The sequence below is a fragment of the Oncorhynchus clarkii genome, chromosome 17 (assembly GCF_045791955.1).
Source record: "Oncorhynchus clarkii lewisi isolate Uvic-CL-2024 chromosome 17, UVic_Ocla_1.0, whole genome shotgun sequence".
In the NCBI taxonomy this organism is placed as follows: Eukaryota; Metazoa; Chordata; class Actinopteri; order Salmoniformes; family Salmonidae; genus Oncorhynchus; species Oncorhynchus clarkii.
Genome location: NC_092163.1, coordinates 33542156 through 33567411, shown reverse-complemented (window position 1 = coordinate 33567411; position 25256 = coordinate 33542156). Strand labels below are relative to the sequence as shown.

Sequence of the window (25256 nt, the reverse complement as noted above, 5' to 3'; positions counted from 1 at the left end):
CCCTTGGGGTGGTACTGCATCCACTCTGACTCTAATGGGCAACGTCAAAATGCTTCAACTTCATTATCTCCAGCACTGCCCCAACATCAACAACATATGAGAAAATGGCATGTTTCTATGTTTTGTGGTAAAAAAGATGACGTCATCGGTGTGCGTTTGTGTGATTTTAACAAATAATGAGTAGACGTTGCCTAATAATTCTCTACTAATTGGTTGATGATGTCATTGGAAACATCTTTTTTTTTAAACTACAAAACATAGAAATGTGCAATTTTCACACCCTGCATGTTGATGTTGGGGTGGTGCTGGAGATGATGAAAATGAAGTTGAAACACTTTGAAATGTCCCTTAAGCTACTCTTGTCTTAGTGTCTGGAACACCAAGAGGGTTTTCTTCTGGATTTTCGGTGTCAGAAGTGGATGGTTCAAATGTCCAGCATGATGCAGCAACAGTCCACAGTAAGAAGGAGCAAAATAGGCTCACAAAAGGCTGAGGATTTGATATGGGAATTGATGTGCAATCAATCATATAACCTTATCATATATTTTAGAAATATAATCAATCATATTTACTTGATAATGAACGTGTATCAATGATCATACCTTGTTTAAAGAAGGGTTTTCTTCCTATAATACATCTCAAATAAACTGTAGAAGTTCCCTATACTGTTTGAGTGTTTTACCTCCACAAAATCCAAACAGGTTTTATTAATGTACAGCGTCTGTGGTGTAGAAATATATTGATAATATTGGTCAATGTTGTGCCTTCCATAGACGTATCAACGGTGTCTTCCTGTTAGTCGCAGACAGTGGTTGTGTGATCACTGTTTAGATCGACAACACATTACTGATTCTGATCGTAGTCTGATATACAAGGCAAAGGGTGGCTACTTTGAAGAATCTCAAATATAACATATATTTGGATTTGTTTAACACTTCTTTGGTTACTACATGATTCCATGTGTTATTTAATAGTTTTGATGTCTTCGCTACTTTTTTACAATGTAGAAAATAGTAAAAAATAAAGAAAAACCCTTGAATGAGTAGGCGTGCCAAACTTTTGACTGGTCCTGTATAAAGACAAAAAACGTCAATGTATTTGTCAAAGGTGTCCGCATTGCAATTTTAAAACGCTCCAGAGGTCTTAATACGGCATGACGTTTCACATATGTTCATGATCATGTACCCATTAGATTAGATTCTAACGTGAGTGGGTGTGGTTTTTACTTACAAAGAAACAGAAAACCTAACGTTTTCCTCAAGAACCAGGAAATGAAACTTGAGTGGGAGGAAACCCTCACATACGGTATAGTCCTGCATTCGTCTGTTACTTTAGCGGGTGAGAATAATGTTATTTGAAACACTAGAAGTTAGCTGTCTTATTATTGAACACTCGATATAAGTCAAATACTGTTTTGTTTACCAGTCTTTACTTTCGAATGTTATAATGCTATTCTAATACTATTGTAACATTGATTCTGGATACGTTGAATAGTTATTTAAACATTACAATTTGCTTTAACGGTTCCAGCCTAAATCATTTGCAAAATGGCTAGGCCTTAAAAATAGTTTTGGGGATTACAGCTCATTTGTCAGAGGTGTATTCAGCTGCAGTTTGATTATTATGGCGTTGAAGGGGTACACCAAGCAGAAAAACAAAACAAATTCACCATACTACTTAGAAAACATTCTTGAGACCAATGAGCATCCAGAGGATCACAAAGAATATGTGATGTTCCATGGCACCACAAAAGAGGCTACAGAGTTGATAAAGAAGAATGGTTTCACACCATCAAGAGAAGAACTTGGGCCTGGTGTGTATGTCAGTCGAGACATCGGGAAAGCAATTAAATACCCCCTTGGTGTTTCCAACAATAAGAGAAGAGTACTAAAAGTCAAAGTGGATGTAGGGAAGGTTAAAATCATAGATCAACAGAACCACCCCATGCAGGAGACCTGGCATACCGAGCATGGATATGACACGGCCTGGGTTCCCCCAGGGGTCAGTATGGTGCTGAGCAACCAACAGGGGAACTGTGTCTACGACCCAAAGAGAATCAAAGTCATGCAGGTCATGAAAGTAAAAGAAAACAACATGTAAGTATAGAATAAACTGTTGTAAAGCCCTGCTAACATTCTCTTGGTTTTACCTGTCATGAACAATTGAACTTCACAGCAGTCAATTGTGTTTTGAGCTTTCCAATGGCATTGTTATAGTATATTTGTGGAGGGCTTACAAATTAGTTTGAGATATTTTGCCTCAAATTTAAAATACTGCAACTGTAGAAGGTTGTACTTTTATCACATTTCTGCAAAAACGGTCTCTCTATCTTACAGATCTCGACACCGTCATCTTCAGAGTGGAGTCTCCCCTGAGGACAGCCACGTCTACGTGATGTACCATGGAACATCAAAACAGATTGCTGTGGATATACAGAGAAATGGATTCGAACCTTCCAAAGATGGCATGCTTGGTGCAGGTGTTTACCTCAGTCGAGACATACGAAAAGCCATTAAATACCCCATTGGGGCCGATGACTCAGACAAGATGGTTCTGAAAGTGAAGGTGGATGTTGGCAAGGTTAAGATCATTGATGTGCAGGGTCACGACATGCAATACGACTGGCACACATATGGGTATGACACTGCCTGGGTTCCACCTGGTGTTGGCATGGTGCCGAGCAACCAACAGGAGAACTGTGTCTACGACCCAAAGAGAATCAAAGTCATGGCATTGCTGAAAGTGGCCATCTTGAAAAAGTATGTAATATTGAACTTCTCTCACAAATCACTAAATGGAAGTTTTCATTTTCCTAGAAGGCTTGCACTTGAAATATGTACTCCACTACTTGCAGGTTCTAACATATTGTGTGTGTTTCTCTATCCTCAGGTTAAACCCCTCACTGGAGGTTGAGTCTTGAAGGTGTATTCAAGGAGCATTACACTTCATATTCATCAGGATAAGAGGATGTAACATGCTGCTATAGCTACACATTCAATATTGCATAGGAATATGCTATATTTTGCCAAAGGCTTGCTGATAATTGGCAATACACCTACTGTATATGCAATTAATATAACCTTATCACATTTTTAAAAACGATTCAATGATATTCACTTGACATAAACAAGGCGTGTATCATTGATCATAATTGTTCCGAATAATTGTCTTCCTATAATACATTTCAAATAAACCTCTAAAGTCACCCACTGTTTGAGTGTGTTCATTTAATCTGAAGCATCTTTACTGCGGAAACATTGGCAATATTTAGTCAATGTTGTGTGTCTGCCATAGGTTTATAAGGTGTCTTCCAGTTTGACGCTGGTGGCAGCTGAATGCTCACTACTGTTTGCAAAAGATGTCAGCAGCTTTCAATGTCAGGTTGGTGACATACCACTTAAACATTTTAATACAGTAGGTTTATGGTTATGTATTTATTAGACCACCTCTATCTGTGTGGGATGGTTGCTTTTCACTTACATAGAGGTATCATGGTTCTACATTCTGATGGACTGCTATGCTCTCTAGAGACATAGAGACAGTTATTTGTGGCAAGTGTGCCCTCTATTCATCTCTATGTCTAGTGACGAGTGGAAACCTGGAAATGAAACCTAAGCACGGTAGTGAGTCGTCACTAGTTACCTCAGCCGCAAAGTCTTCAACCTCGCCTATTTCTTATTAAAGTGTGGTTTTAAACATAACCCTAACTTTAACCCTAGATGTAACCTCACTGTTAACCCTGATGACTAACCCTAACCTTAAATGAAGACCAAAAGGCACATTTTTATTTTCCTTCATTTGTGGCTGTGGTAACTAGTGGAAAGCACAGTAGCGAGATCAGTAAGAAGCACTGTTTCCTAAGCATACACAGTTTAATAAACAAGTCTTTATTAAACAGTCTTGTTATTGGACACTTATCTTAGATATATTAAACAATCCCTGTTTACAAAGTACATTTATATGTAAGCATGATAATGTTACAACACTTGTAATATTACTGTAACAATAGTGATTCAGCATATTGTTATTGTATAAATATCACTATTTGGTGTAACAGTTTTAGTTAAAAGACTATTTAATATTACAATGTGTTATTGTGCATTGTATTGACTTATAATACAGTTCATCTCAGCAGAGGTGTATCCAGTTGCAGTTTGGTTTCTAGTTTATGGCTAACTCCCCATACTGCATCAACTTCCTAGACAGCAACACACTTCCTGAAGACCAGACAGAATATGTGATGTTCCACGGCACCACAACAGAGTTTATTAAGCACAATGGTTTCACACCAAGTGCAGACTAAAGTGTTCTTGGAACTGGTGCCTATGTTAGTTGGGACATTCTAAAAGCCATTGAAAACCCCCCTGGTGTCCCCTACTGGGAGAAAAGAGTACTTCAAGTCACTGGAGAAAAGAGTACTTCAAGTCAGAGTGGATGTGGGGAAGGTTATTATCATAGAGAAGAAGTACCACCCCAAGCAGAAGACCTGGCACACTGTGCATGGCTATGACACTGGCTGGGTTCCACCTGAGGTTGGCATGGAAGAGGAGGACTGTGTCTACGACCCAAAGATAGTGAAAGGTCATGGAGATAACTGGAAATAACTTGTAAGTATGAAAGACTGTTGAAATACATTGCAAACCATTTTTCTTGTCATTACCTGCAATGGTATGGGGTGGTACGTGCCAACTTCACAGTAGAACAGTGATTCCATTTGGTGATGAATTCTACAAAATCAGACAAACACACTCTTTAAAAAAAATATGTAAATAATTTTGCCTCCAATTTTGAATAATGTATCCTACCTACGAATGCAATATCTTATATTTCAGCAATTGTCCTACAGATGTAAAAACAGCCATCTTAAGAGTAAAGTCGCCCCAGAGTATAGACACATCTACGCCATGTATCATGGAACAGTAAAACAACACGTCCAGGTGTCAAGCCTCAGTCGCGGTCCGAGAGCCTCAGGCCCTCTGGAAGAGGGGACAGAGAAACGATGAGGGCTTTCATTTGACTTGAGGGGGAGAAAGCAGGTAGAAGAAGGCCAGGTGAGATTGGCCCAGACACATCTAGGAATCAGGACACCAACAGGCAGGTAGAAGGAGGCCAGGTGGGTTTGGCCAGGCACAACTAGGAATCAGGCCAGGGTGTCCTCAGTTACGGTCCAAGAGTCTCCGTAAGGGGAGAAAGAGAAAAGATGAGTGTTAGTGAGAGCATGGCTAAAACCATAGTACACATCACAGTAGAGTATAATCAATGATGTTGCTGTGGACACTGGATAATCTGACACAAACACACTTGTCTGACCTCGCTATTGGCCTACTTATGTTACCTTTCTGAGTCAATTTAGGTAGCATTCAATGTCCTGCGTTTTTGTTATGACAGCCAGCATTGTAAATAAGATAATCAGCCTCTGTGTCTGTTGATCCTTTCCCCTAATGTATTTTTCATGTCAGCCAGGTCCATCTTTTCAAAGAAATACAATTGAATTAAATATATAGTTGAGTAAAATAAGAAGTTTTGTTCTGGTCACAAAACAATCCAGATAATAGCGGCACTCAGGCAGAAAACCGACTTTGTCTTGAATCCATCAATAGCCTCGGCCTAGGTGTTTGGAGACTCATATTGTACAGTATATTATATAAACAATTAAATAATTTTCAGGATGAAAAAACGTTCATTTTAAAATTAAAAACTAAAATCTCATACAAAGTAAGCTCAAAAGTTAATGGACCTATATTTTAAAATAAGATAATCTTTGAGAAAATAAAAGCTAAACAGTAAGGGAGAATCTAATATTCCTAAAATGATGCATTCATGAGTATATTTGTTATGGCATGGGGCCCATTGATTTTGATATAATGTTTGAGTCACTCAGATAGCATAAACCATGGCAAATTGTGTAGAATAGCAGGAAATTATCTTCACAACAGCTACATTTTGTCACTGTGACCAACAAGACATTTTATGTTGGAGACTGCACCATTGGCCACGTTCATGACCACGCCTCGCCAGCCCACCACAGCAGAAGAACAATTTTCTCTCACACTCTCTGCAGCAAGCGCGATGCCACATCCTTAGTCCGTATGGTCTTAAAGCCCCCTTGCAGAAACATTTTCGCCCAATTATTAGACCATCAAACGGTTCGGGGCTGCACCCCGGGAAGCCTACCCCTAACAACGCAGATGGCTTGGTTATACTCCACTTGTTCAAGAAGTGTCTGTTGATCCACATGGGAATGCAACCTCCTAGTCTCCACTGTCTGCTCGGGCGGAGAGAGGACAAAACACGATTAAAGGTACAATCTGCAATATTCAATCGCCATTACCCAGTGCTTAATTTGGACCGGATCCTGGCACCTCTCCGTTTTGGACTGTGTTGTCCCGGAACCTAATTGGCCAGACCCGGTACCTCTAGTGGCATGAACACTTATTTGAACTTTTCTCGGAATTGATCAAAGTTCATTCGAGTTGCCTCTTCATGGTTTGCCACATCCTTAGTCCATTGTAACCTATGTTTGAGATCAACGCATGGCGGTGGCTGTGTGAGAAGCGCGCCAGTATCTCTCACATAACTAGGATATTTCGCTTTCTATGATCCCTCTCTGCTCTTATAGACATGAGCCTGCAACTGTCATCTCTCATGTGTTGCAATTCATCATATTTTATTTCCTTATAATTTTTTATTGATCCTTTGTTTAACTAGGCAAGTTAGCTGAGAACAAATTCTTATTTACAATGACAGCCTACCAGTGAACAGTGGGTTAACTGTCTTGTTCAGGGGCAGAATGACAGATTTTTACCATGTCAGTTTAGGGATTCGATCCAGCAACCTTTCGGTTACTGGCTCAATGCTCTCACCACTAGGCTACCTGCTGCTCTGAATCATAGCCCCGCGAAGGGTTTTGAATGAACTGCAGCACCCCTGATAAATTGAAATACATTTGCCAAAGTTATAGAATTACTGCTGTCTGTTCAAAAATAAATTAAATAATTCAGAATACCCTATTACATTATGAGAAGGCCTATAATTTAGCAAGAGGATCAATAGCGTTTTTCATAGCCTAGCTGTGGATTGTAGCCCAATAACAAGGAATAGAACAAGGAATAGAACAAGGAATAGCCTACATTTGGGAACAAGCAGCAAATATGTCTGGAAAAAAGCAGCATGCAGACAAAACAGGCCGTTCACAATATTTCAAATACAATCGAGGAAAAACACAGGTTGGAAAGCAAATGGCTCCTGCTGAAAAGAGACGACTATGCTGTAGGCGACCAAAATATTTAATCGACTTCCAAATATTGTTTTACAAGAGAGAGAGCGAGAGAGGTAGGCTTTTGGCATGAGCGCGTCCGCCATCACAAGCAAGGGAGCTGCGCATCATTGGGTGAGTCAGTGAATCTGGAAAGCATTTTTAGGACTAATTTCCTCCTCATATTGTAGCCTACAATATGTGTCTCCACACACACAGGCCTCGGCTATTAATGGATTCAACACAAAGTAGTTTTTATTGATCTCATATTCTCAGTTTGTCAGTGTTAAAGTAACCTGCCATTTCGATCATGTGTGTGGTATTAAAAAATATTCTGCCAAAGTCTCTAGTCATGTAAAATGAAGGAGAAATTGATTTATAAAAGGCCAACATTTTCCCGGACATTATGCTACTAAAAATGTTCTCCGTATTTGCAACTTGTGTAAGTGCCTCTACTCTACTGCCACTAGCAAATGCTATGATATGCATACAATGCTTTATTATAAAATACTTGTTTGTATGTGTTCCGGTACTTCAGAACCTCCCCAGGCCTCCCCAGGCACCTCCCGATTTACACATTAAGCACCCGTATTACCATAAACGGTCATAGTTTAAAGCCCATATTGTACTGCAAATACCGTATAGTGAGTGATTCAAGGGAATATTTTTTATTTAACTAGGCAAGTCAGTTAAGAACAAATTCTTATTTACAATGACGGCCAAACCCTAACGACGCTGGGCCAATTGTGCACCGCCCTATAGGACTCCCAATCACGACCAGTTGAGATACAGCCTGCATTTCGAACCAGGGTCTGTAGTGACACCTCTAGCACTGAGATGCAATGCCTTAGACCGCTGCGCCACTCGGGCGCCCTGGATTGGTATATCCACCATTGTTTTGAAGTAGGCCTAATGATATACACCGAGTGTACAAAACATTAAGGACACGTTTCTAATATTGAGTTGCAACTCTCATCTCTCCAGTATTGCAGTTCATCATGTATTTCTTTGTATGTGTGTTTTGTGAGTCCACCACATCAGAGGCTGTAGGGATGACCAGGGAAGTTCTCTAAGTGCTTGAATTTGAAAATGTTCCTGTCTTGCTAAGCATTCAAAATATAATAACTACTTTTGGGTGTCAGGGAAAATATATGGAGAAGTACATTATTTCCTTTAGGAATGTAGTGAAGTAAAAGTTGTAAAAAAAATGAAAATAAAGTAAAGCACAGATACTCCAAAATACTTAATTAGTACTTTAAAGTATTTTTACTTAAGAACTTTACACCACTGATTCTTGCATTCTAAATAACAGGCTCTCACTATCTGGCCAGCTTTCTGATGAACAGAATGGCTTTAGGAAAGCCAGAGCATGTATAGAACACATCTAAACCACAGGTGGCCCATTAATTTGGGAGGACTGGCTCATTATGGTTAGAGCGGAATAAGTGGAATGGTATGAAATGCATCAAACACATGGTTTCCACTGATCTATACTGTCTCGAATTCAAGAGAGAGAACCAACTTCTGAACAAAAACTTCCTGTTTTATTGATTTTCAGAAGGGTTTTTATTGGGTGAGTAGAGAGAGACCTTGCTTTTAGACAAATTAAAATGGGAATTGATGGATTATTCTTTGATGCTATCAAAGCTCTTTTATCTGACTCCAGTTGCCTGTATTTAGGTCAGTAACCTCAGGACTGGCTTGTTTCCAACCCCTTTACGGTGTAAAGCAGGGAGACACACTCTCGCCCACTTTATTTGCACTATATGCTAATGATTTAGCCCTACATATCAAAAATGCTAAACTTGGTGTTGAAATTGCGGATATATTCCTGGGCATCTTGTTGTATGCTGATGTCATAGTTCTCCTTGCTTCCAGAATATGTAGAATGTTGTTAATTTACGGTGTACTAAATTGACACTAGTGATGAATCAAGAGAAGACCCAGAAGGGTGTGCAGAGAAGTGGACACGACCCCATTATTCTACACTGGTCTCTATAATTACCTTGGTTTCACACTGGATGAACACATGGCCGTTGAAGACGGCCTTAGATCACTGGCAGAATCTGCAGGTAGAGCCTTGGGGTCAGTGTTTAAACCAAATGAAAATATAGAAGGATCTGGCTTACTTTCAGCTGTATACATGTTGTGGGTGTCCAGTGATGGACTATGCTGCTGGGGTGTGGGATCCAACGTGCTTAATAATTGTAACAATGTTCAAAACAGAGCCTTCTGTTTCTTGGAAGGTACAAACTGACTGGGGTTGGGAACCATGTGTGCCATGGATCATCTATGGAAAACACTGATAAATGTGCCAGAACACAGAATCACTTATAAAGTGTTAGACTGGGATCTTACTCATAACAATTCTCTAGCCCATGGAAAGTTATCTATTTTTTTGTGATATATTCTGGAACAAATTACTATGTGATTCACAAGGAACAATGGCCAGTTAATGTTTGGTGCAAACCTAAACTTAGAACGTACACTTTCACCAAAGAGAACTACACCCCTAAACCATTATGTCTGCCTGAGCCTAACGAAAATCCGACACCCTCCCTCTGGCTATATAGACGGGTAGATTTAACAGAGCGCCCGAAGAGGAGACAATGTGTCTACTGTGTGATCTTGGCCGAAAACTAAATCTATTTAGTGTTTTATTGTCCTCTGTATGTCAATCTAAGACATGTTGTGTCTTGTAAAAATGGTGATGATAACCCTGAAGTATTCTGGTTAAGGGACAAGCAGAGGCTTGAATTGTGTTTCAGGCAGGGCGTATTTTAGATGGCTCGGTTTGTCCACAATGCCTGAAGGAGAAATGTACTGTTTGCGTAGTGTGGCTAGATGGTAGCTGTACTGGGCATTTTTATTGTAGGAGTATAGTTTGTCAAATGTTATTTAGTTCTGTCTTATTTTTAGACATAGGCGGCCCAAAATAAAACTCAGGCGGCCCACCCAAGACTTTTCTATGCAGGAAAAACCCTGCTGCTGTTAGTTTTCACGACAGCGGTGCGTGTAGTAGCTTGTTTTCATCAAACTGGTGTGGTGAGATCTCTTGATCCGTTGGAAAATGGTGACGGATGCTTATTTCAACGAGTCCCGTGGGCAGAGCTAGGCATGTTGCACTGGGACACATTTTAATACAGACAAATCATCTCATTCTATTTCTAAGTAAAAGCCATATCAATCAGAGAAGCTATTTGTTCTCACTTTATAATAGAATAGTCAGATTTTTCTGCCTGGCTGTGACGCTCTTTTCCTGAATTGTTAGGATTTTCTTGTGATCACAAACAAAACGACCCATTTTGTTCAAATAGATATAATTTGTTTTCTTTGAAAATGTGGGCCTTGCTGAGAATAGAACATTCAGTTTTCTGCCTGAGTCTGGAGCTACCGCTATTCTCTGTATTATTTTATGACGAGAACAAAACAATTTATTTTACTCAACTAGAAATGGAAATAAAAGGTGTTTCTTTAAAAAGATGGCCCTAGCTGACATAGACTGTTCCCTCGCCTTTTCCCCCTTGTGGTTAACCATGGCTGTTGGTTATTTACCAGGTAACAAGAAGTCAAAACGAAACAACTGAAGCAATATCTGGCTGTCATGGTTAACACAACCGCATGACATTGAATGTTACCTGAATTGACTCAGAAAGGTAACATAAATAGGCCTACAGTATCACAGCAAGGTCAAACAGGTGTGTTTGTGTCAGATTATCCAGTGTCCACGGCAACATCATAGATTATTCTCTACTGTGATGTGTACTGTGGTTTTAGCCATGCTCTCACTAACACTCGTCTTTTCAAGGTCTCCCCTCCCCTTGGACCGCGACTAAGAACACCCTGGCCTGACACCTGGACATACTGTACCTGGCCCAATCCCACCTGGCCCCCTTCTTACCTGCTTGTTGATGCCTGCACATGTTCTTGCTCCCCCTCAAGTCATTGATCCTTCTCCGCACAAACACAGAAACCTGGATTCCATTACTTACCATGACGTCTTTATGAAAAGCCATTTGACCATCTGACCAAGGCTCTCAGAAACTCAAAAGCAGAGCGTTATACATGGGAAAATTTGGAGAAAATGGTGCCCTTTGGGATGCCTTCCGCCTGTTGAGCCCCACCCTGCTTATTGTAAACTGTTACTTCAGCCCATCACCCCAGTTAAGCAAATGAAGGAGAGAGGCTGTGACTATAATTGATGTAGTAAATGACTTTTCTTGTCAATGACTTTATTTGATGAACTTCCTTCATGGTGTGTCCCTTTTTGAAGGTCGAATAAAGCCAAGACATCCCTCTGTTCATTGATGGAATATTCAACAGACTGAACAGACTGTTGAATATTCCGTCATTAGTTGCATTGCAGTTGTGTGTGTGGTGATACTGCCATTCAGCCTCATCTAGCCTTGGTATGGAATAACTGATAACTGACAGGCTCAGACCATATCCATAATGACTATAGGGAAAGTACTAACTCTTCAAGACCCTATGGTCTGATGGCTTTTGATAAAGACGTGATGGTAAGTAATAGAATCCAGGGTTCTGGGTGTGTGCAGAGTGGGATCAGTTACTTGATGGGGGAGAAAGATCCAGTGGAGGCAGCAAAAAGCAGGTAGAAGGAGGCCAGGTGAGATTGGCCCAGGCACGTCTAGGAATCAGGACACCAACAGGCAGGTAGAAAGAGGCCAGGTGAGATTGGCCCAGGCACGTCTAGGAATCAGGCCACCAATAGGCAGGTAGGAGGCCAGGTGGGATTGGCCCAGGCACGTCTAGGAATCGGGACACCAACAGGCAGGTAGAAGGAGGCCAGGTGAGATTGGCCCAGGCACGTCTAGGAATCAGGACACCAACAGGCAGGTAGAAGGAGGCCAGGTGAGATTGGCCCAGGCACGTCTAGGAATCAGGCCAGGGTGTCCTCAGTTGCGGTCCAAGAGTCTCCGTAAGGGGAGAAAGAGAAAAGATGAGTGTTAGTGAGAGCATGGCTAAAACCATAGTACACATCACAGTAGAGAATAATCTATGATGTTGCCGTGGACACTGGATGATCTGACACAAACACACTTGTTTGACCTTGCTGTGATACTATTGGCCTACTTATGTTACCTTTCTGAGTCAATTCAGGTAGCATTCAATGTCCTGCGTTTTTGTTAACCATGACAGCCAGCCAGCATTGTAAATAAAGAGATGTGCAGAAAGATAAGCAGCCTCTATCTGTGGATCCTTTCCCCTAATGTATTTTTGTGTCAGCCAGGCCCATCTTTTCTCTGAGTCAAATAAATCTCTGATCTCTGAGTCAAATAAATTGTTTTGTTCCGGTAACCAGATAATCCGGACAATTGTGGTAAACAGCGCCCCACTCAGGCAGAAAACGTAATGTTCTATTTGAGCAAAATAAGTAGTCTTGTTGTGATCACAAGAAAATCCTAATAATTAATGTAAAGAACGCCACAGTCAGGCAGAAAAATCTGACTGTTCTATCATAAAGTGAGAACAATTAGTTTTCCTGGCTGCTAATTAGAGATACTATAACAGTAAATGAATAGATGACTGCCATAAACCTGTCTCCAATACAATCGCATAATTTACACAGACCCACTGCGGAATTTGAACAATGAATCTCTTTGTGAAAAGGTGTCCCATGGTCTGTTTTGTCAAGGAGGTCAACGTATTCCAAACACTGGTGGTAACCAGATAATCGCGATAATTTTGGTAGTAAATGATGCCCCTCTTCTCGTATGTACATTGCAAACTGTCTGGACTCATTGGCATAAGCTACAGACGAACACAATTTGCATTTTATCGATGGCAATTTGAATGCAGAGATACCGTGACGAGATCCTGAGGCCCATTGTCATCTGAATGGATTTGGAAGGGGAGAGAGAGCACAGTTAAACTTATGTAGACTCAATTAGCCTAGTTATCGTTACCTAGCTGAGCTTAACTAGCTTCTGTCGGTTTAATGCAGTCAAGACAGATACTATGTAATTAGATGAGATAATAAATAACTAGCAATAAGTTAGCAACCAAATGACTCATGTTGGTAAACTATCTCACTCCCCCTCCTCTCACTGTCAACTGCATTTTCAGCAAACTTAACGTGTGTAAATATTTGTATGAACATAAGATTCAACAACTGACACATAAACTGAACAGGTTCCACAGACATGTGACTAACAGAAATTGAATAATGTGTCCCTGAACAAGGGGGGGGGGGTCCTCATGGACTGCACCAGATTTGTCTTGCAGGAAATCACGCACAGAACGAGCAGTATGCCGCGTGGCATTGTCATGCTGGAGGGTCATGTCAGGATGAGGGAGGAGGATGTCTTCCCTGTAACACACAGCATTGAGAATGACAACAAGCTCAGTCCGATGATGCTGTGACACACCGCCCTAGAACATGACGGACCCTCTACCTCCAAATCGATCAAATCAAATCAAATTTATTTATATAGCCCTTCGTACATCAGCTGATATCTCAAAGAGCTGTACAGACACCCAGCCTAAAACCCCAAACAGCCAGCAATGCAGGTGTAGAAGCACGGTGGCTAGGAAAAACTCCCTAGAAAGGCCAAAACCTAGGAAGAAACCTAGAGAGGAACCAGGCTATGTGGGGTGGCCAGTCCTCTTCTGGCTGTGCCGGGTGGAGATTATAACAGAACATGGCCAAGATGTTCAAATGTTCATAAATTACCAGCATGGTCAAATAAAAATAATCACAGGCAGAACAGTTGAAACTGGAGCAGCAGCACGGCCAGGTGGAATGGGGACAGCAAGGAGTCATCATGCCAGGTAGTCCTGAGGCATGGTCCTAGGGCTCAGGTCCTCCGAGAGAGAGAAATAAATAGAGAATTAGAGAGAGCATACTTAAATTCACACAGGACACCGGATAGGACAGGAGAAGTACTCCAGATATAACAAACTGACCCTTGCCCCCGACACAAACTACTGCAGCATAAATACTGGAGGCTGAGACAGGAGGGGTCAGGAGACACTGTGGCCCCATCCGATGACAACCCCGGACAGGGCCAAACAGGAAGGATATAACCCCACCCACTTTGCCAAAGCACAGCCCCCACGCCACTAGAGGGATATCTTCAACCACCAACTTACCATCCTGAGACAAGGCCGAGTATAGCCCACAAAGATCTCTGCCCCGGCACAACCCAAGGGGGGGCGCCAACCCAGACAGGAAGATCACATCGGTGACTCAACCCACTCAAGTGATGCACCCCTCCTAGGGACGGTATGAAAGAGCCCTAGTAAGCCAGTGACTCAGCCCCTGTAATAGGGTTAGAGGCAGAGAATCCCAGTGGAAAGAGGGGAACCGGCCAGGCAGAGACAGCAAGGGCGGTTCGTTGCTCCAGAGCCTTTCCGTTCACCTTCACACTCCTGGGCCAGACTACACTCAATCATATGACCTACTGAAGAGATGAGTCTTCAGTAAAGACTTAAAGGTTGAGACCGAGTTTGCGTCTCTCACATGGGTAGGCAGACCATTCCATAAAAATGGAGCTCTATAGGAGAAAGCCCTGCCTCCAGATGTTTGCTTAGAAATTCTAGGGACAATTAGGAGGCCTGCGTCTTGTGACCGTAGCGTACGTGTAGGTATTTACGGCAGGACCAAATCAGAGAGATAGGTATCAGCAAGCCCATGTAATGCTTTGTAGGTTAGCAGTAAAACCTTGAAATCAGCCCTTGCCTTGACAGGAAGCCAGTGTAGGGAGGCTAGCACTGGAGTAATATGATCAAATTTTTTGGTTCTAGTCAGGATTCTAGCAGCTGTATTTAGCACTAACTGAAGTTTATTTAGTGCGGAAAGTAGAGCATTGCAGTAGTCTAACCTAGAAGTGACAAAAGTTTAATTTTTCTATTTTTCTGCATTTTTGGACAGAAAGTTTCTGATTTTTGCAACGTTACGTAGATAGAAAAAGCTGTCCTTGAAACAGTCTTGGTATGTTCTTCAAAAGAGAGATCGGGGTCCAGAGTAACGCCGAGGTCCTTCACAGTTTTATTTGAGACGACTTTACAACCATTAAGATTAACTGTTAGATTCAACAGAGGATCTCTTTGTTTCTTGGGACCTAGAACAAGCATCTCTGTTTTGTCCGAGTTTAAAAGTAGAACGTTTGCAGCCATCCACTTCCTTATGTCTGAAACACATGCTTCTAGCGAGGGCAATTTTGGGGCTTCACCATGTTTCATTGAAATGTACAGCTGTGTGTCATCCGCATAGCAGTGAAAGTTAACATTATGTTTTCGAATGACATCCCCAAGAGGTAAAATATATAGTGAAAACAATAGTGGTGCTAAAACGGAACCTTCGGAACACCAAAATTTACAGTTGATTTGTCAGAGGACAAACCATTCACAGAGACAAACTGATATCTTTCCGACAGATAAGATCTAAACCAACCCAGAACTTGTCCGTGTAGACCAATTTGGGTTTCCAATCTCTCCAAAAGAATGTGGTGATCGATGGTATCAAAAGCAGCACTAAGGTCTAGGAGCACGAGGACAGATGCAGACTCGGTCTGACGCCATTAAAAGGTAATTTACCACCTTCACAAGTGCAGTCTCAGTGCTATGATGGGGTCTAAAACCAGACTGAAGCGAAGCATTTCGTATACGTTCTTTGTCTTCAGGAAGGCAGTGAGTTGCTGCGCAACAGCCTTTTCTAAAACGTTTGAGAGGAATGGAAGAGTCGATATAGGCCGATAGTTTTTTATATTTTCTGGGTCAAGGTTTGGCTTTTTCAAGAGAGGCTTTATTACTGCCACTTTTAGTGAGTTTGGTACACATCCGGTGGATAGAGAGCCGTTTATTATGTTCAACATAGGAGGGCCAAGCACAGGAAGCAGCTCTTTCAGTAGTTTAGTTGGAATAGGGTCCAGTATGCAGCTTGAAGGTTTAGAGGCCATGATTATTTTCATCATTGTGTCAAGAGATATAGTACTAAAACACTTGAGTGTCTCTCTTGATCCTAGGTCCTGGCTACTGAGCTTTGAAGGAATACTCAGATTTAAAGAGGAGTCCGTAATTTGCTTTCTAATAATCATGATCTTTTCCTCAAAGAAGTTCATGAATTTGTTACTGCTGAAGTGAAAGCCATCCTCTCTTGGGGAATGCTGCTTTTTAGTTAGCTTTGCGACAGTATCAAAAAGGAATTTCGGATTGTTCTTATTTTCCTCAATTAAGTTGGAAAAATAGGATGATCGAGGGCTCTTCGATACTGTCTTTCCAAGCTAGTCGGAAGACTTCCAGTTTGGTATGGCACCATTTCCGTTCCAATTTTCTGGAAGCTTGCTTCAGAGCTCGGGTATTTTCTGTATACCAGGGAGCTAGTTTCTTATGAGAAATGTTTTTAGGGGTGCAACTGCATCTAGGGTATTGCGCAAGGTTAAATTGAGTTCCTCAGTTAGGTGGTTAACTGATTTTTGTTCTCTGGCGTCCTTGGGTAGACAGAGGGAGTCTGGAAGGACATCAAGGAATCTTTGTGTTGTGCTATAAATTCACAGACAACTTTTGATGTTCCTTGGTTGGGGTCTGAACAGATTATTTGTTGCAATTGCAAATGTAATAAAATGGTGGTCCGATAGTCCAGGATTATGAGGAAAAACATTAAGAGCCACAACATTTATTCCATGGGACAAAACTAGGTCCAGAGTATGACTGTGACAGTGAGTAGGTCCAGAGACATGTTGGACAAAACCCACTGAGTCGATGATGGCTCCGAAAGCCTTTTGGAGTGGTTCTGTGGACTTTTCCATGTGAATATTAAAGTCACCAAAAATTAGAATATTATCTGCTATGACTACAAGGTCCGATAGGAATTCAGGGAACTCAATGAGGAACGCTGTAATGGCCCAGGAGGCCTGTAAACAGTAGCTATAAAAAGTGATTGAGTAGGCTGCATAGATTTCATGACTAGAAGCTCAAAAGACGTAAACCTCCGCCTTTGCGGGATGCACGAGGGATATGGTCACTAGTGTAGCCAGGAGGTGAGGCCTCATTTAACACAGTAAATTCATCAGGCTTAAGCCATGTTTCAGTCAGGCCAATCACATCAAGATTATAATCAGTGACTATAATTGCCTTTGAAGTAAGGGATCTAACATTAAGTAGCCCTATTTTGAGATGTGAGGTATCATGATCTCTTTCAATAATGACAGGAATGGAGGAGGTCTTTATCCTAGTGAGATTGCTAAGGCGAACACCGCCATGTTTAGTTTTACCCAACCTAGGTCGAGGCACAGACACGGTCTCAATGGGGATAGCTGAGCTGACTACGTTGACTGTGCTAGTGGCAGACTCCACTATGCTGGCAGGCTGGCTAACAGCCTGCTGCCTGGCCTGCACCCTATTTCATTGTGGAGCTAGAAGAGTTAGAGCCCTGTCTATGTTGGTAGATAAGATGAGAGCACCCCTCCAGCTAGGATGGAGTGCGTCCCTCCTCAGCGGGTCAGGCTTGGTCCTGTTTGTGGGTGAGTCCCAGAAAGAGGGCCAATTATCTACAAATTCTATATTTTGGGAGGGGCAGAAAACAGTTTTCAACCAGCGATTGAGTTGTGAGACTCTGCTGTGGAGCTCATCACTCCCCCTAACTGGGAGGGGGCCAGAGACAATTACTCGATGCCGACACATCTTTCTAGCTGATTTACACGCTGAAGCTATGTTGCGCTTGGTGATCTCTGACTGTTTCATTCCTAACATTGTTGGTGCCGACGTGTATAACAATATCTCTATACTCTCTACACTCGCCAGTTTTAGCCAGCACCATCTTCAGATTAGCCTTAACGTCGGTAGCCCTGCCCCCTGGTAAACAGTGTATGATCGCTCGATGATTCGTTTTAAGTCTAATACTGCGGGTAACGGAGTCGCCAATGACTAGAGTTTTCAATTTGTCAGAGCTAATGGTGGGAAGTTTTGGCGTCTCAGACCCCGTAACGGGAGGAGTAGAGACAAGAGAAGGCTCGGCCTCTGACTCCGACCCCGCTGCTTAATGGGGAAAACCGGTTGAAAGTTTCTGTCGGCTGAGCGTTCCTACAGCATTTCCCTCCAGAAACCGTGAGAAAGTTGTCCGGCTGCAGGGACCGTGCCAGGGGATTTATACTAACTATCTGTACTTACTGGTGGCACAGACGCTGTTTCATCCTTTCCTACACTGAAATTACCCTTGCCTAACGATTGCGTCTGAAGCTGGGCTTGTAGCACAGCTATCCTCGCCGTAAGGCGAACGTTCTCCTGTATATTATGAGTACAGCGACTGCAATTAGAAGGCATCATGTTAATGTTACTACTTAGCTTCGGCTGTTGGAGGCCCTGACGAACCATATCCAGATAAAGCATCCGGAATGAAAAAAAAAAGTTGAGGAAAAAACAAAAATATAAACGTAATTAAAAAGTAAAAACCGTAAAGTTGTCAGGTAGCAAAGTAAGGTTGGCAACAAAACACAAAACGCACAGCAACACGTAAACAAGTCTGCAAGTTGTGACCGGAAATGGCGTCCCGCTCCAGAGTACAGGCCTCGGTGTAACGCTCATTCCTTCCGTGATAAACGCGAATCCGACCATCAGTTGTGCGTGGCCACAACTGATTGTATACTGTACTCTATACCATCTACTGCATCTTGTCTATGCCGTTCTGTATCATCACTCATTCATATATCTTTATGTACATATTCTTTATCCCCTTACACTTGTGTGTATAAGACAGTAGTTTTGGAATTGTTAGGTTAGATTACTCGTTGGTTATTACTGCATTGTCAGAACTAGAAGCACAAGCATTTCGCTACACTCGCATTAACATCTGCTAACCATGTGTATGTGACCAATAACATTTGATTTGATTTGACACAGTCATGGGTGAACAGGGAGTACAGGAGGGGACTAAGCACACACCACTGAGGGGCCCCGTATTGAGGGTCAGCGTGGCAGATGGGTAGTAATTTAAATGTTTTAATCTAATTTTAAAACATACAATCTACCTGCAGTGAAGCCGCTCAACATTTACATTACATTCAGTCCTCCAGCAGACACTCCCATCCAGAGTGACCCACAGGAGCAACCTGGCTCAAGCGCTCCGCCCAAGGCCACAAGGACCGAATCTCCACCAAGTCGAACTGGGGACCCAAATGAGCAACCTCTTGGCCACTGGTCCTAGCTACCATTCACCAGGCCACCAACCATCCAAGATCCCCCCACAACCCCCCCACCCCCTGAAAAAACCTCCCCGCCACTCTCCAACCCCAAACCCCTCCCATCCCTCCCAAGACACCGTCCCCCTCCAACCCAACCAAAACCACCACCCACCCAATGCACCAACAAAAATAACTAAAGAGAAAAACAACAGAAAACAACAATGCTAAAAAAAAAGACAGAGGAAAACAAAACATCTAAACAGCAAGGCCAACTGTATACGTTTGAGTGCATGTGTGGCACTATTTACTTGTGTGTATGTGTGGGTCCGTGTGTATGCATGTTTGTGTGTTTGAATGTGAGTGTGTGTATGCATGTGCAGATGGGTTGATACCTATCCTCACCACCTGGGGTTGGGCCGTCAGAAAGTTCAGGATCCAGTTGTAGAGGGAGGTATTTAGTCCCAGGGTCCCGAGCTTGAGTGGACTATGAATGCTGAGCTGTAGTCAATGAACAGCACTCACATAGGTATTCCTCTTGTCCAGGTGGGAGAGAGCAGTGTAGAGTGCAATAGCGATTGCATCATCTGTGGATCTGTTGGGGCGGTATGTGAATTGGACTGGGTCCAGAGTGTCTGGGATGATGGTGTTGATATTCACCATTACTAGCCTTTCAAAGCATTCCATGTTTACAGATGTGAGTGCTACGGGACGATAGTTGTTTAAGGAAGGCTACCTTTGAGCTCTCAGGAGCAGGGTCAATGGAGGTCCGCTTGAAACATGCCAGCTGGTCTGAGCATGCTCTGAAAATGCACCCTGGTATTCCATCTGTCCCAGCTGCCTTGTGAGTGTTAACCAATTATGTGTATAAACTCTGAATTGCTAATGCCATGTATTGGACATTGAGAGGCTTTGAACCCAACGTTGGTCCATATTGGCTCTCACTGGTAGGAGCAGCCCTCCATAGCAATTAATGGAATTCTACAGTATTTCAAATAAATGTTTCATGGACAAAATTACACCTATTTAATAAGTTTGTTGTTGTAGTGGAGGCATTAGCAATCTAAAAAATATATACTTTAAGGAAAATGTTTTTATATATTTTGTCATGTTTTGTTTGTATGTTTAACTCACATAATATAAGGTGTCTGTAATATAAAAAAGTAATGTTTTAGAGGGGTTGGGTTAAATTCAGTTGAATGCGTTCAGTTGTTTAACTGACTAGGTATCCCGCTTTCCCTTCCACATAATGAATCCATTTCTGTGCTTCCGAAATATTTTTTTTTACAACCGTGGGGTAGTGCGGATGGTTTCAACACAGCGCCCCCTCACAGTCATCTAGTGTTTATATAAATAATTGGCGTTAACTTAACAATTGCCCCAATGGTATAAATAAAGTTTGTTTTATGGATTAATTATAATGAATCTCAAAGTCTACAATCCATAACAAATTAGCCTCTAAAAGTTTCCCGACATTGTTTGAGTGAGAGTATTGTTCTGATACGAGAGTCCACGTCCTGTACAAGTCATCGTATGACAGGAGGAAGTGAAGGCAGCAGTTGCAAGATATAGTCATTTAGCCAGCTAATCTCAGATACATTTTTTTTTATCAGAGAAGATATGTCAGCAAGCATGCAAATTAAGGTAATAACGTTCTCTTGTTGAAATGTTTGACTTCTCGTGACAAACTGACCAATGCATTATGCACTAGCTAGAATGTTACAATTCTACAGCGACACACGTGTCACATTATGCTAGTATTAGCTAACCAGGATATAGCTAGTTCGCTAGCTAGCTATAGCTACACGGACAACGTTAAACTCAAATGTCTCAAGTATAAACTTTACAGCTTGCAGAACTAGTCAGTTCACTAGTAGCTAGCTAACATCATGCTAGTAGGCATCCGCTAGCAGTCAAACTGTATCACGTAGCTACTGTGGAATGGTCATTGACATTACTCCACTTCGATGCACCTACCTAGCTATTAATTTATGTGACAGGTCAAGAGTGTGACTAATGACATGTATAATGACATGTATATTCTTGCTAGATTGGAATCATTGGAGGCTCTGGCCTTGATGACCCAGACATATTGGAGGGAAGAACTGAGAAATATGTAGACACACCTTATGGAAAGGTAAGTTCAAATTCTAAATATTCTATTGTGGTAGGCAGGCTGTCTCTGCTATGAACAAACAATCATGTGCACCTTTGAGTGATACACGATATCGACATCTCCGCCATTTTCTGGTTGCTAAAATTCAAATAGTTCTCCTAATTTCAGTGTGACAAAACTAGCATGTATAGTGTTGGTATAGTGTTGAGAATCATTGTACCATCCAAACCGCTGTGAAATATATTTTCCATAACCAAAAATATTTTATTTTCAGCTGTTTTGAAACTGGTGTACAACACCGAAGTAAAAGACTCAAACTAAATGTAAACTCGAAGCATAGAAATAGCACACACAGAACAGATGTACCGCTTCTTAGACTTGCTTTCAATGAGAATGACGGATCCATTTTTATGTGAATTTGGTTGGGTACCACAAAAATGACATTGCAGCTTTAAAATGACAAGTGCCACCAATCTTAGTCCTGAATGTGGCAATGCTTTCCATTGTGTACAGCACAGCCATTACTAACCTAATATTGGACGAAAGGAGCCTAACATTACTCCATAGGCCAAGGACTTTGTTTCAGGGTTCTCCAACTGGCAGGCTGAATTTAGCCCTCGGGTGTAATGTTAGGCTCTGAGCAACAACAAAAAAGTTTAGAAATTATGTTGTAATCAAATATATATTTTTCGGGCTTCTTGCGGTCAATTTGCAGTTTACAAATGATTTGTACTTAAAGGGAAAGGAGATGCCTAGTCAGTTGCACAACTGAATGCATTCAACCGAAATGTCTTTCTCATTTAACCCAACCTCTCTGAATCAGACGTCCACTTCATTGGCCCAGGGAAATGTTTGTTGTTTGGGGTTAACTGCCTTGCTCAAGGGCAGAACGGCAGATCTTTCAACCTTGCTGGCTTGGGATTTCAAACAACAACCTTTTGGTTACTGGTCCAACGCTCTTAACCGCTAGGCTACCTGCCGCGGTTATGTTCTGGACCCTTGGCCATCCGCTAAAGAACTAGATCAATGGTCCCTGACATACATGTTCCGTTTAAAGGGCAAATTAGCTCTGGAAGCAAAAACCGCTAAATACGCCATCTAAATGTGAGCCAAGGAAAGCCCCCCGGCCAAACCCTTCCCTAACCCGGACGGCGCTGGGCCAACTGTGCGCTGCCCTACAGCTGGCTGGGATTGAACCCCAGGCTGTAGTGGCAGTTAAGACAGTCTACAGTAAGTATATATTTTCCATTTGTGAAATAATTTGATGTGATATGAATGCAAAGGGATTTATGTTCCTGTAACCGTACCGCAATTAAGCCTCCCTAGTCTTAGATTGCTGTGCCACTCGGGAGGCTCAATTGTGGTATGGTTCTAGAAACATAAATCCCTCTATTTGAATGTCACAATAAAATATACACTTACTGTTTTAACACAGTTGCAGCAGACAGTATTTTTCAGTGACAACACATTTGTGGCGTCTGTCTTCCGTTTACACACAGGTGTTTGGAGACACCGATAGTTAATTAGCACAGGTAGTCCACTCTGTCTTCTGTCTGTTTTCAGTAAACATGGAACTATGGCCGTGTGGGAACCCTATAAAGTTTTCTATCAATTTAACCTTTTGTTTTATGCTTCCAAAACCGTATCGCAAGCGATGCGTGTTAATTTTCAGACCGAGCGTAGTGGCTCTTAACAAAACTCCCCTCTACAGACGACACAGACGTCCAATTATTCGTATGTGTAATGGAACTGAGTCATTACACATAAGTCATTGGCTATCTAGTGTGTGTAAGCGTAATTGTTAAGGAAGTGTAGTTTGTCAACTGGAGACACACACACGGTGTGTTGATACTGTGCAAAACTTATACAAAATGTGTTGCTTTTTTATTTGAAAGATTTTTCTATATGTTATGAAAGATAAGGGGAATATCGGGATAGGTTTCGAAAACCAGTTTGAAAGTGATGTTTATTGACTTTTCTAAACGTTAAAACACAGCGACTGTAGTTCACATGGAGCCAAATGTGGACAAATGTAACTGAGAAGGGTTTTCCAGAGCTACATAGCCACGCACATTTACATAAAGCAAAATGGCCCTTGTCTCACGATTGTTGAATAAAATTATTTTTGATTTTACTCTGCCGATTGTCCGTGGGGTTGGTCCTTCAGCTGGTCAAACTTTTTGACAAAATATCCACTGGAAAGTATTCTTAAACAGACTTCAAAACGGGGGTCTCAGAGAATGTGTGACAATCGAGATGTTTGCTCATGCATGTGATGCATGTATGTTAACCAAAGTCTTGCAGGTGTTTACATGGTTTTGCGCATGTGCCAGGGGATCGAAATTTCAACGACAGTAGCCAGGTATAACATTTTGACCAGCTGAAGGACCAACCGCACAGATAACCGGTAGGATTATGGAAAATCTATTTCACAGGGGTTTAGATGCTACAATGATTCTCTACACTATGCATTGCTTGTTTTGCCACAAACTAAAATTAGGCAAATTATTAGAATTTTAGCAACCAGGGAAGGGCGGCGTGATTTCCGCGTAGTGCATCTTTAAACTTAGAATTGTTTACTTGACTTTTATACACCTTTAAATTGACTCCTTAAAATAATTGAGTCTGTCAAGTTTGCCACCGGCGTGCTGCTGTAGGGAAGTAAAGCGAAAGTCGAATCCATCACTTCCGTTGTTTGGCTGTGTCCATAGCAACATTTAGAAAATGAGGTGGATACCAATAATTGGTATAACAGTCTGGTTTATTAGGCAATACCAATCTCTGCGTTCCAGTGTAATGCCAATATTTTTTACCAACTGAAAACTGTGCCTTAGATACTGCCTAATAACATCTCTACTCTTTTCCCCCCCGACAACCCAACCAGCCTTCAGATGCCCTTATAATGGGGAAGATCAAAAATGTTGAATGTGTGCTCCTTGCAAGGTAAGCAGTGGAATGAATTGGAGAATCTCAATTGCATTCTCTTTGCGTCCTCTCTCCTCACCTCCTTCTCAAAACTCATTGGAGGAGGATGAGGCGAGGAGAGAGGACACGAGGAGTATGCAATTGAGATTCACCTGTGGAGAGATCCTAGGTGTACTGAACCAGATGAACTCCACCTCTGTTTCTTATGAATTTGTGCCATCTAGTGGCTGTGTGTTGCAATTTTAAAACATATTAGACCTGATCTCTCTTCTCCAACACCCTTTAGGCTAAACATTCCCCCAATACCAAGTCCACCACTAGCCCTCTAGCTAACTTATGCAGATGTCTAATAATCAGATAGGTATACTTAGAATGATTTTGTACGTGTTTTTTTAAAAAACACTTGCCCTTTTTAGAAGTGAAGTTTAAACGTATTGCTTCGCCTACACATACAAATCTTTTTAGAGATACAGAAGTTTCCAGGGGATTAGGTGCTATAGGAGTCAAATTAGAGATTCATTTTCAGCCTTTGGTAAACACTGAACTATTCACACTCCACATTATACTGGTCCCTAGGCATGGGAGACAGCACACCATCATGCCAACCGACGTCAACTACCAGGCTAACATCTGGGCGTTGCGAGAGGAGGGCTGCACACATCTCCTGGTCACCACGGCCTGTGGTTCCCTCCGGGAAGAGATCCAACCAGGAGACATCGTCATCATCGACCAGTTCATAGACAGGTGAGGGCCAGAGTTTCCTAGGCCTGGAGTCCAGGACTCACCGAAGGTTGAATCCAGGCTTGAAATGAGAATGAAAGCA

The 25256-nt window shown here is 41.9% G+C and overlaps 2 protein-coding genes across 5 annotated transcripts in view; both read left to right on the top strand.

The window, feature by feature from the left end:
• The first annotated feature begins 1205 nt into the window (after nucleotides 1–1205).
• LOC139370721 (uncharacterized) lies at nucleotides 1206–3210 on the top strand. 2 transcript variants are annotated; one of them, XM_071110375.1, is made up of 4 exons: nucleotides 1285–1338; nucleotides 1531–2096; nucleotides 2337–2759; nucleotides 2890–3202. In XM_071110375.1, the coding sequence occupies exons 2-4, from the start codon at nucleotides 1624–1626 to the stop codon at nucleotides 2918–2920; spliced, it is 927 nt and encodes a 308-aa protein (XP_070966476.1). In that variant the 5' UTR covers nucleotides 1285–1338; nucleotides 1531–1623; the 3' UTR covers nucleotides 2921–3202. The 2 variants fall into 2 exon arrangements, with proteins under 2 accessions (XP_070966475.1, XP_070966476.1); XM_071110374.1 differs by having other exon boundaries at nucleotides 1206–2096; nucleotides 2890–3210.
• Nucleotides 3211–6177: 2967 nt separating this feature from the next.
• Nucleotides 6178–25256, top strand: part of LOC139370715 (S-methyl-5'-thioadenosine phosphorylase) — a 32118-nt gene continuing 13039 nt past the window's right edge. Inside the window, exons 1-4 of one of the 3 annotated variants that reach the window (XM_071110365.1) lie at nucleotides 6178–6301; nucleotides 21443–21529; nucleotides 24393–24451; nucleotides 25010–25177. In XM_071110365.1, coding sequence (XP_070966466.1) covers nucleotides 6236–6301; nucleotides 21443–21529; nucleotides 24393–24451; nucleotides 25010–25177 — 380 coding nt within the window. In that variant the 5' untranslated portion in view covers nucleotides 6178–6235. Of the gene's footprint in view, nucleotides 6302–20930; nucleotides 21037–21442; nucleotides 21530–24392; nucleotides 24452–25009; nucleotides 25178–25256 lie in introns of those variants that run through there. The other 2 variants (XM_071110364.1, XM_071110366.1) reach the window with 2 other exon arrangements.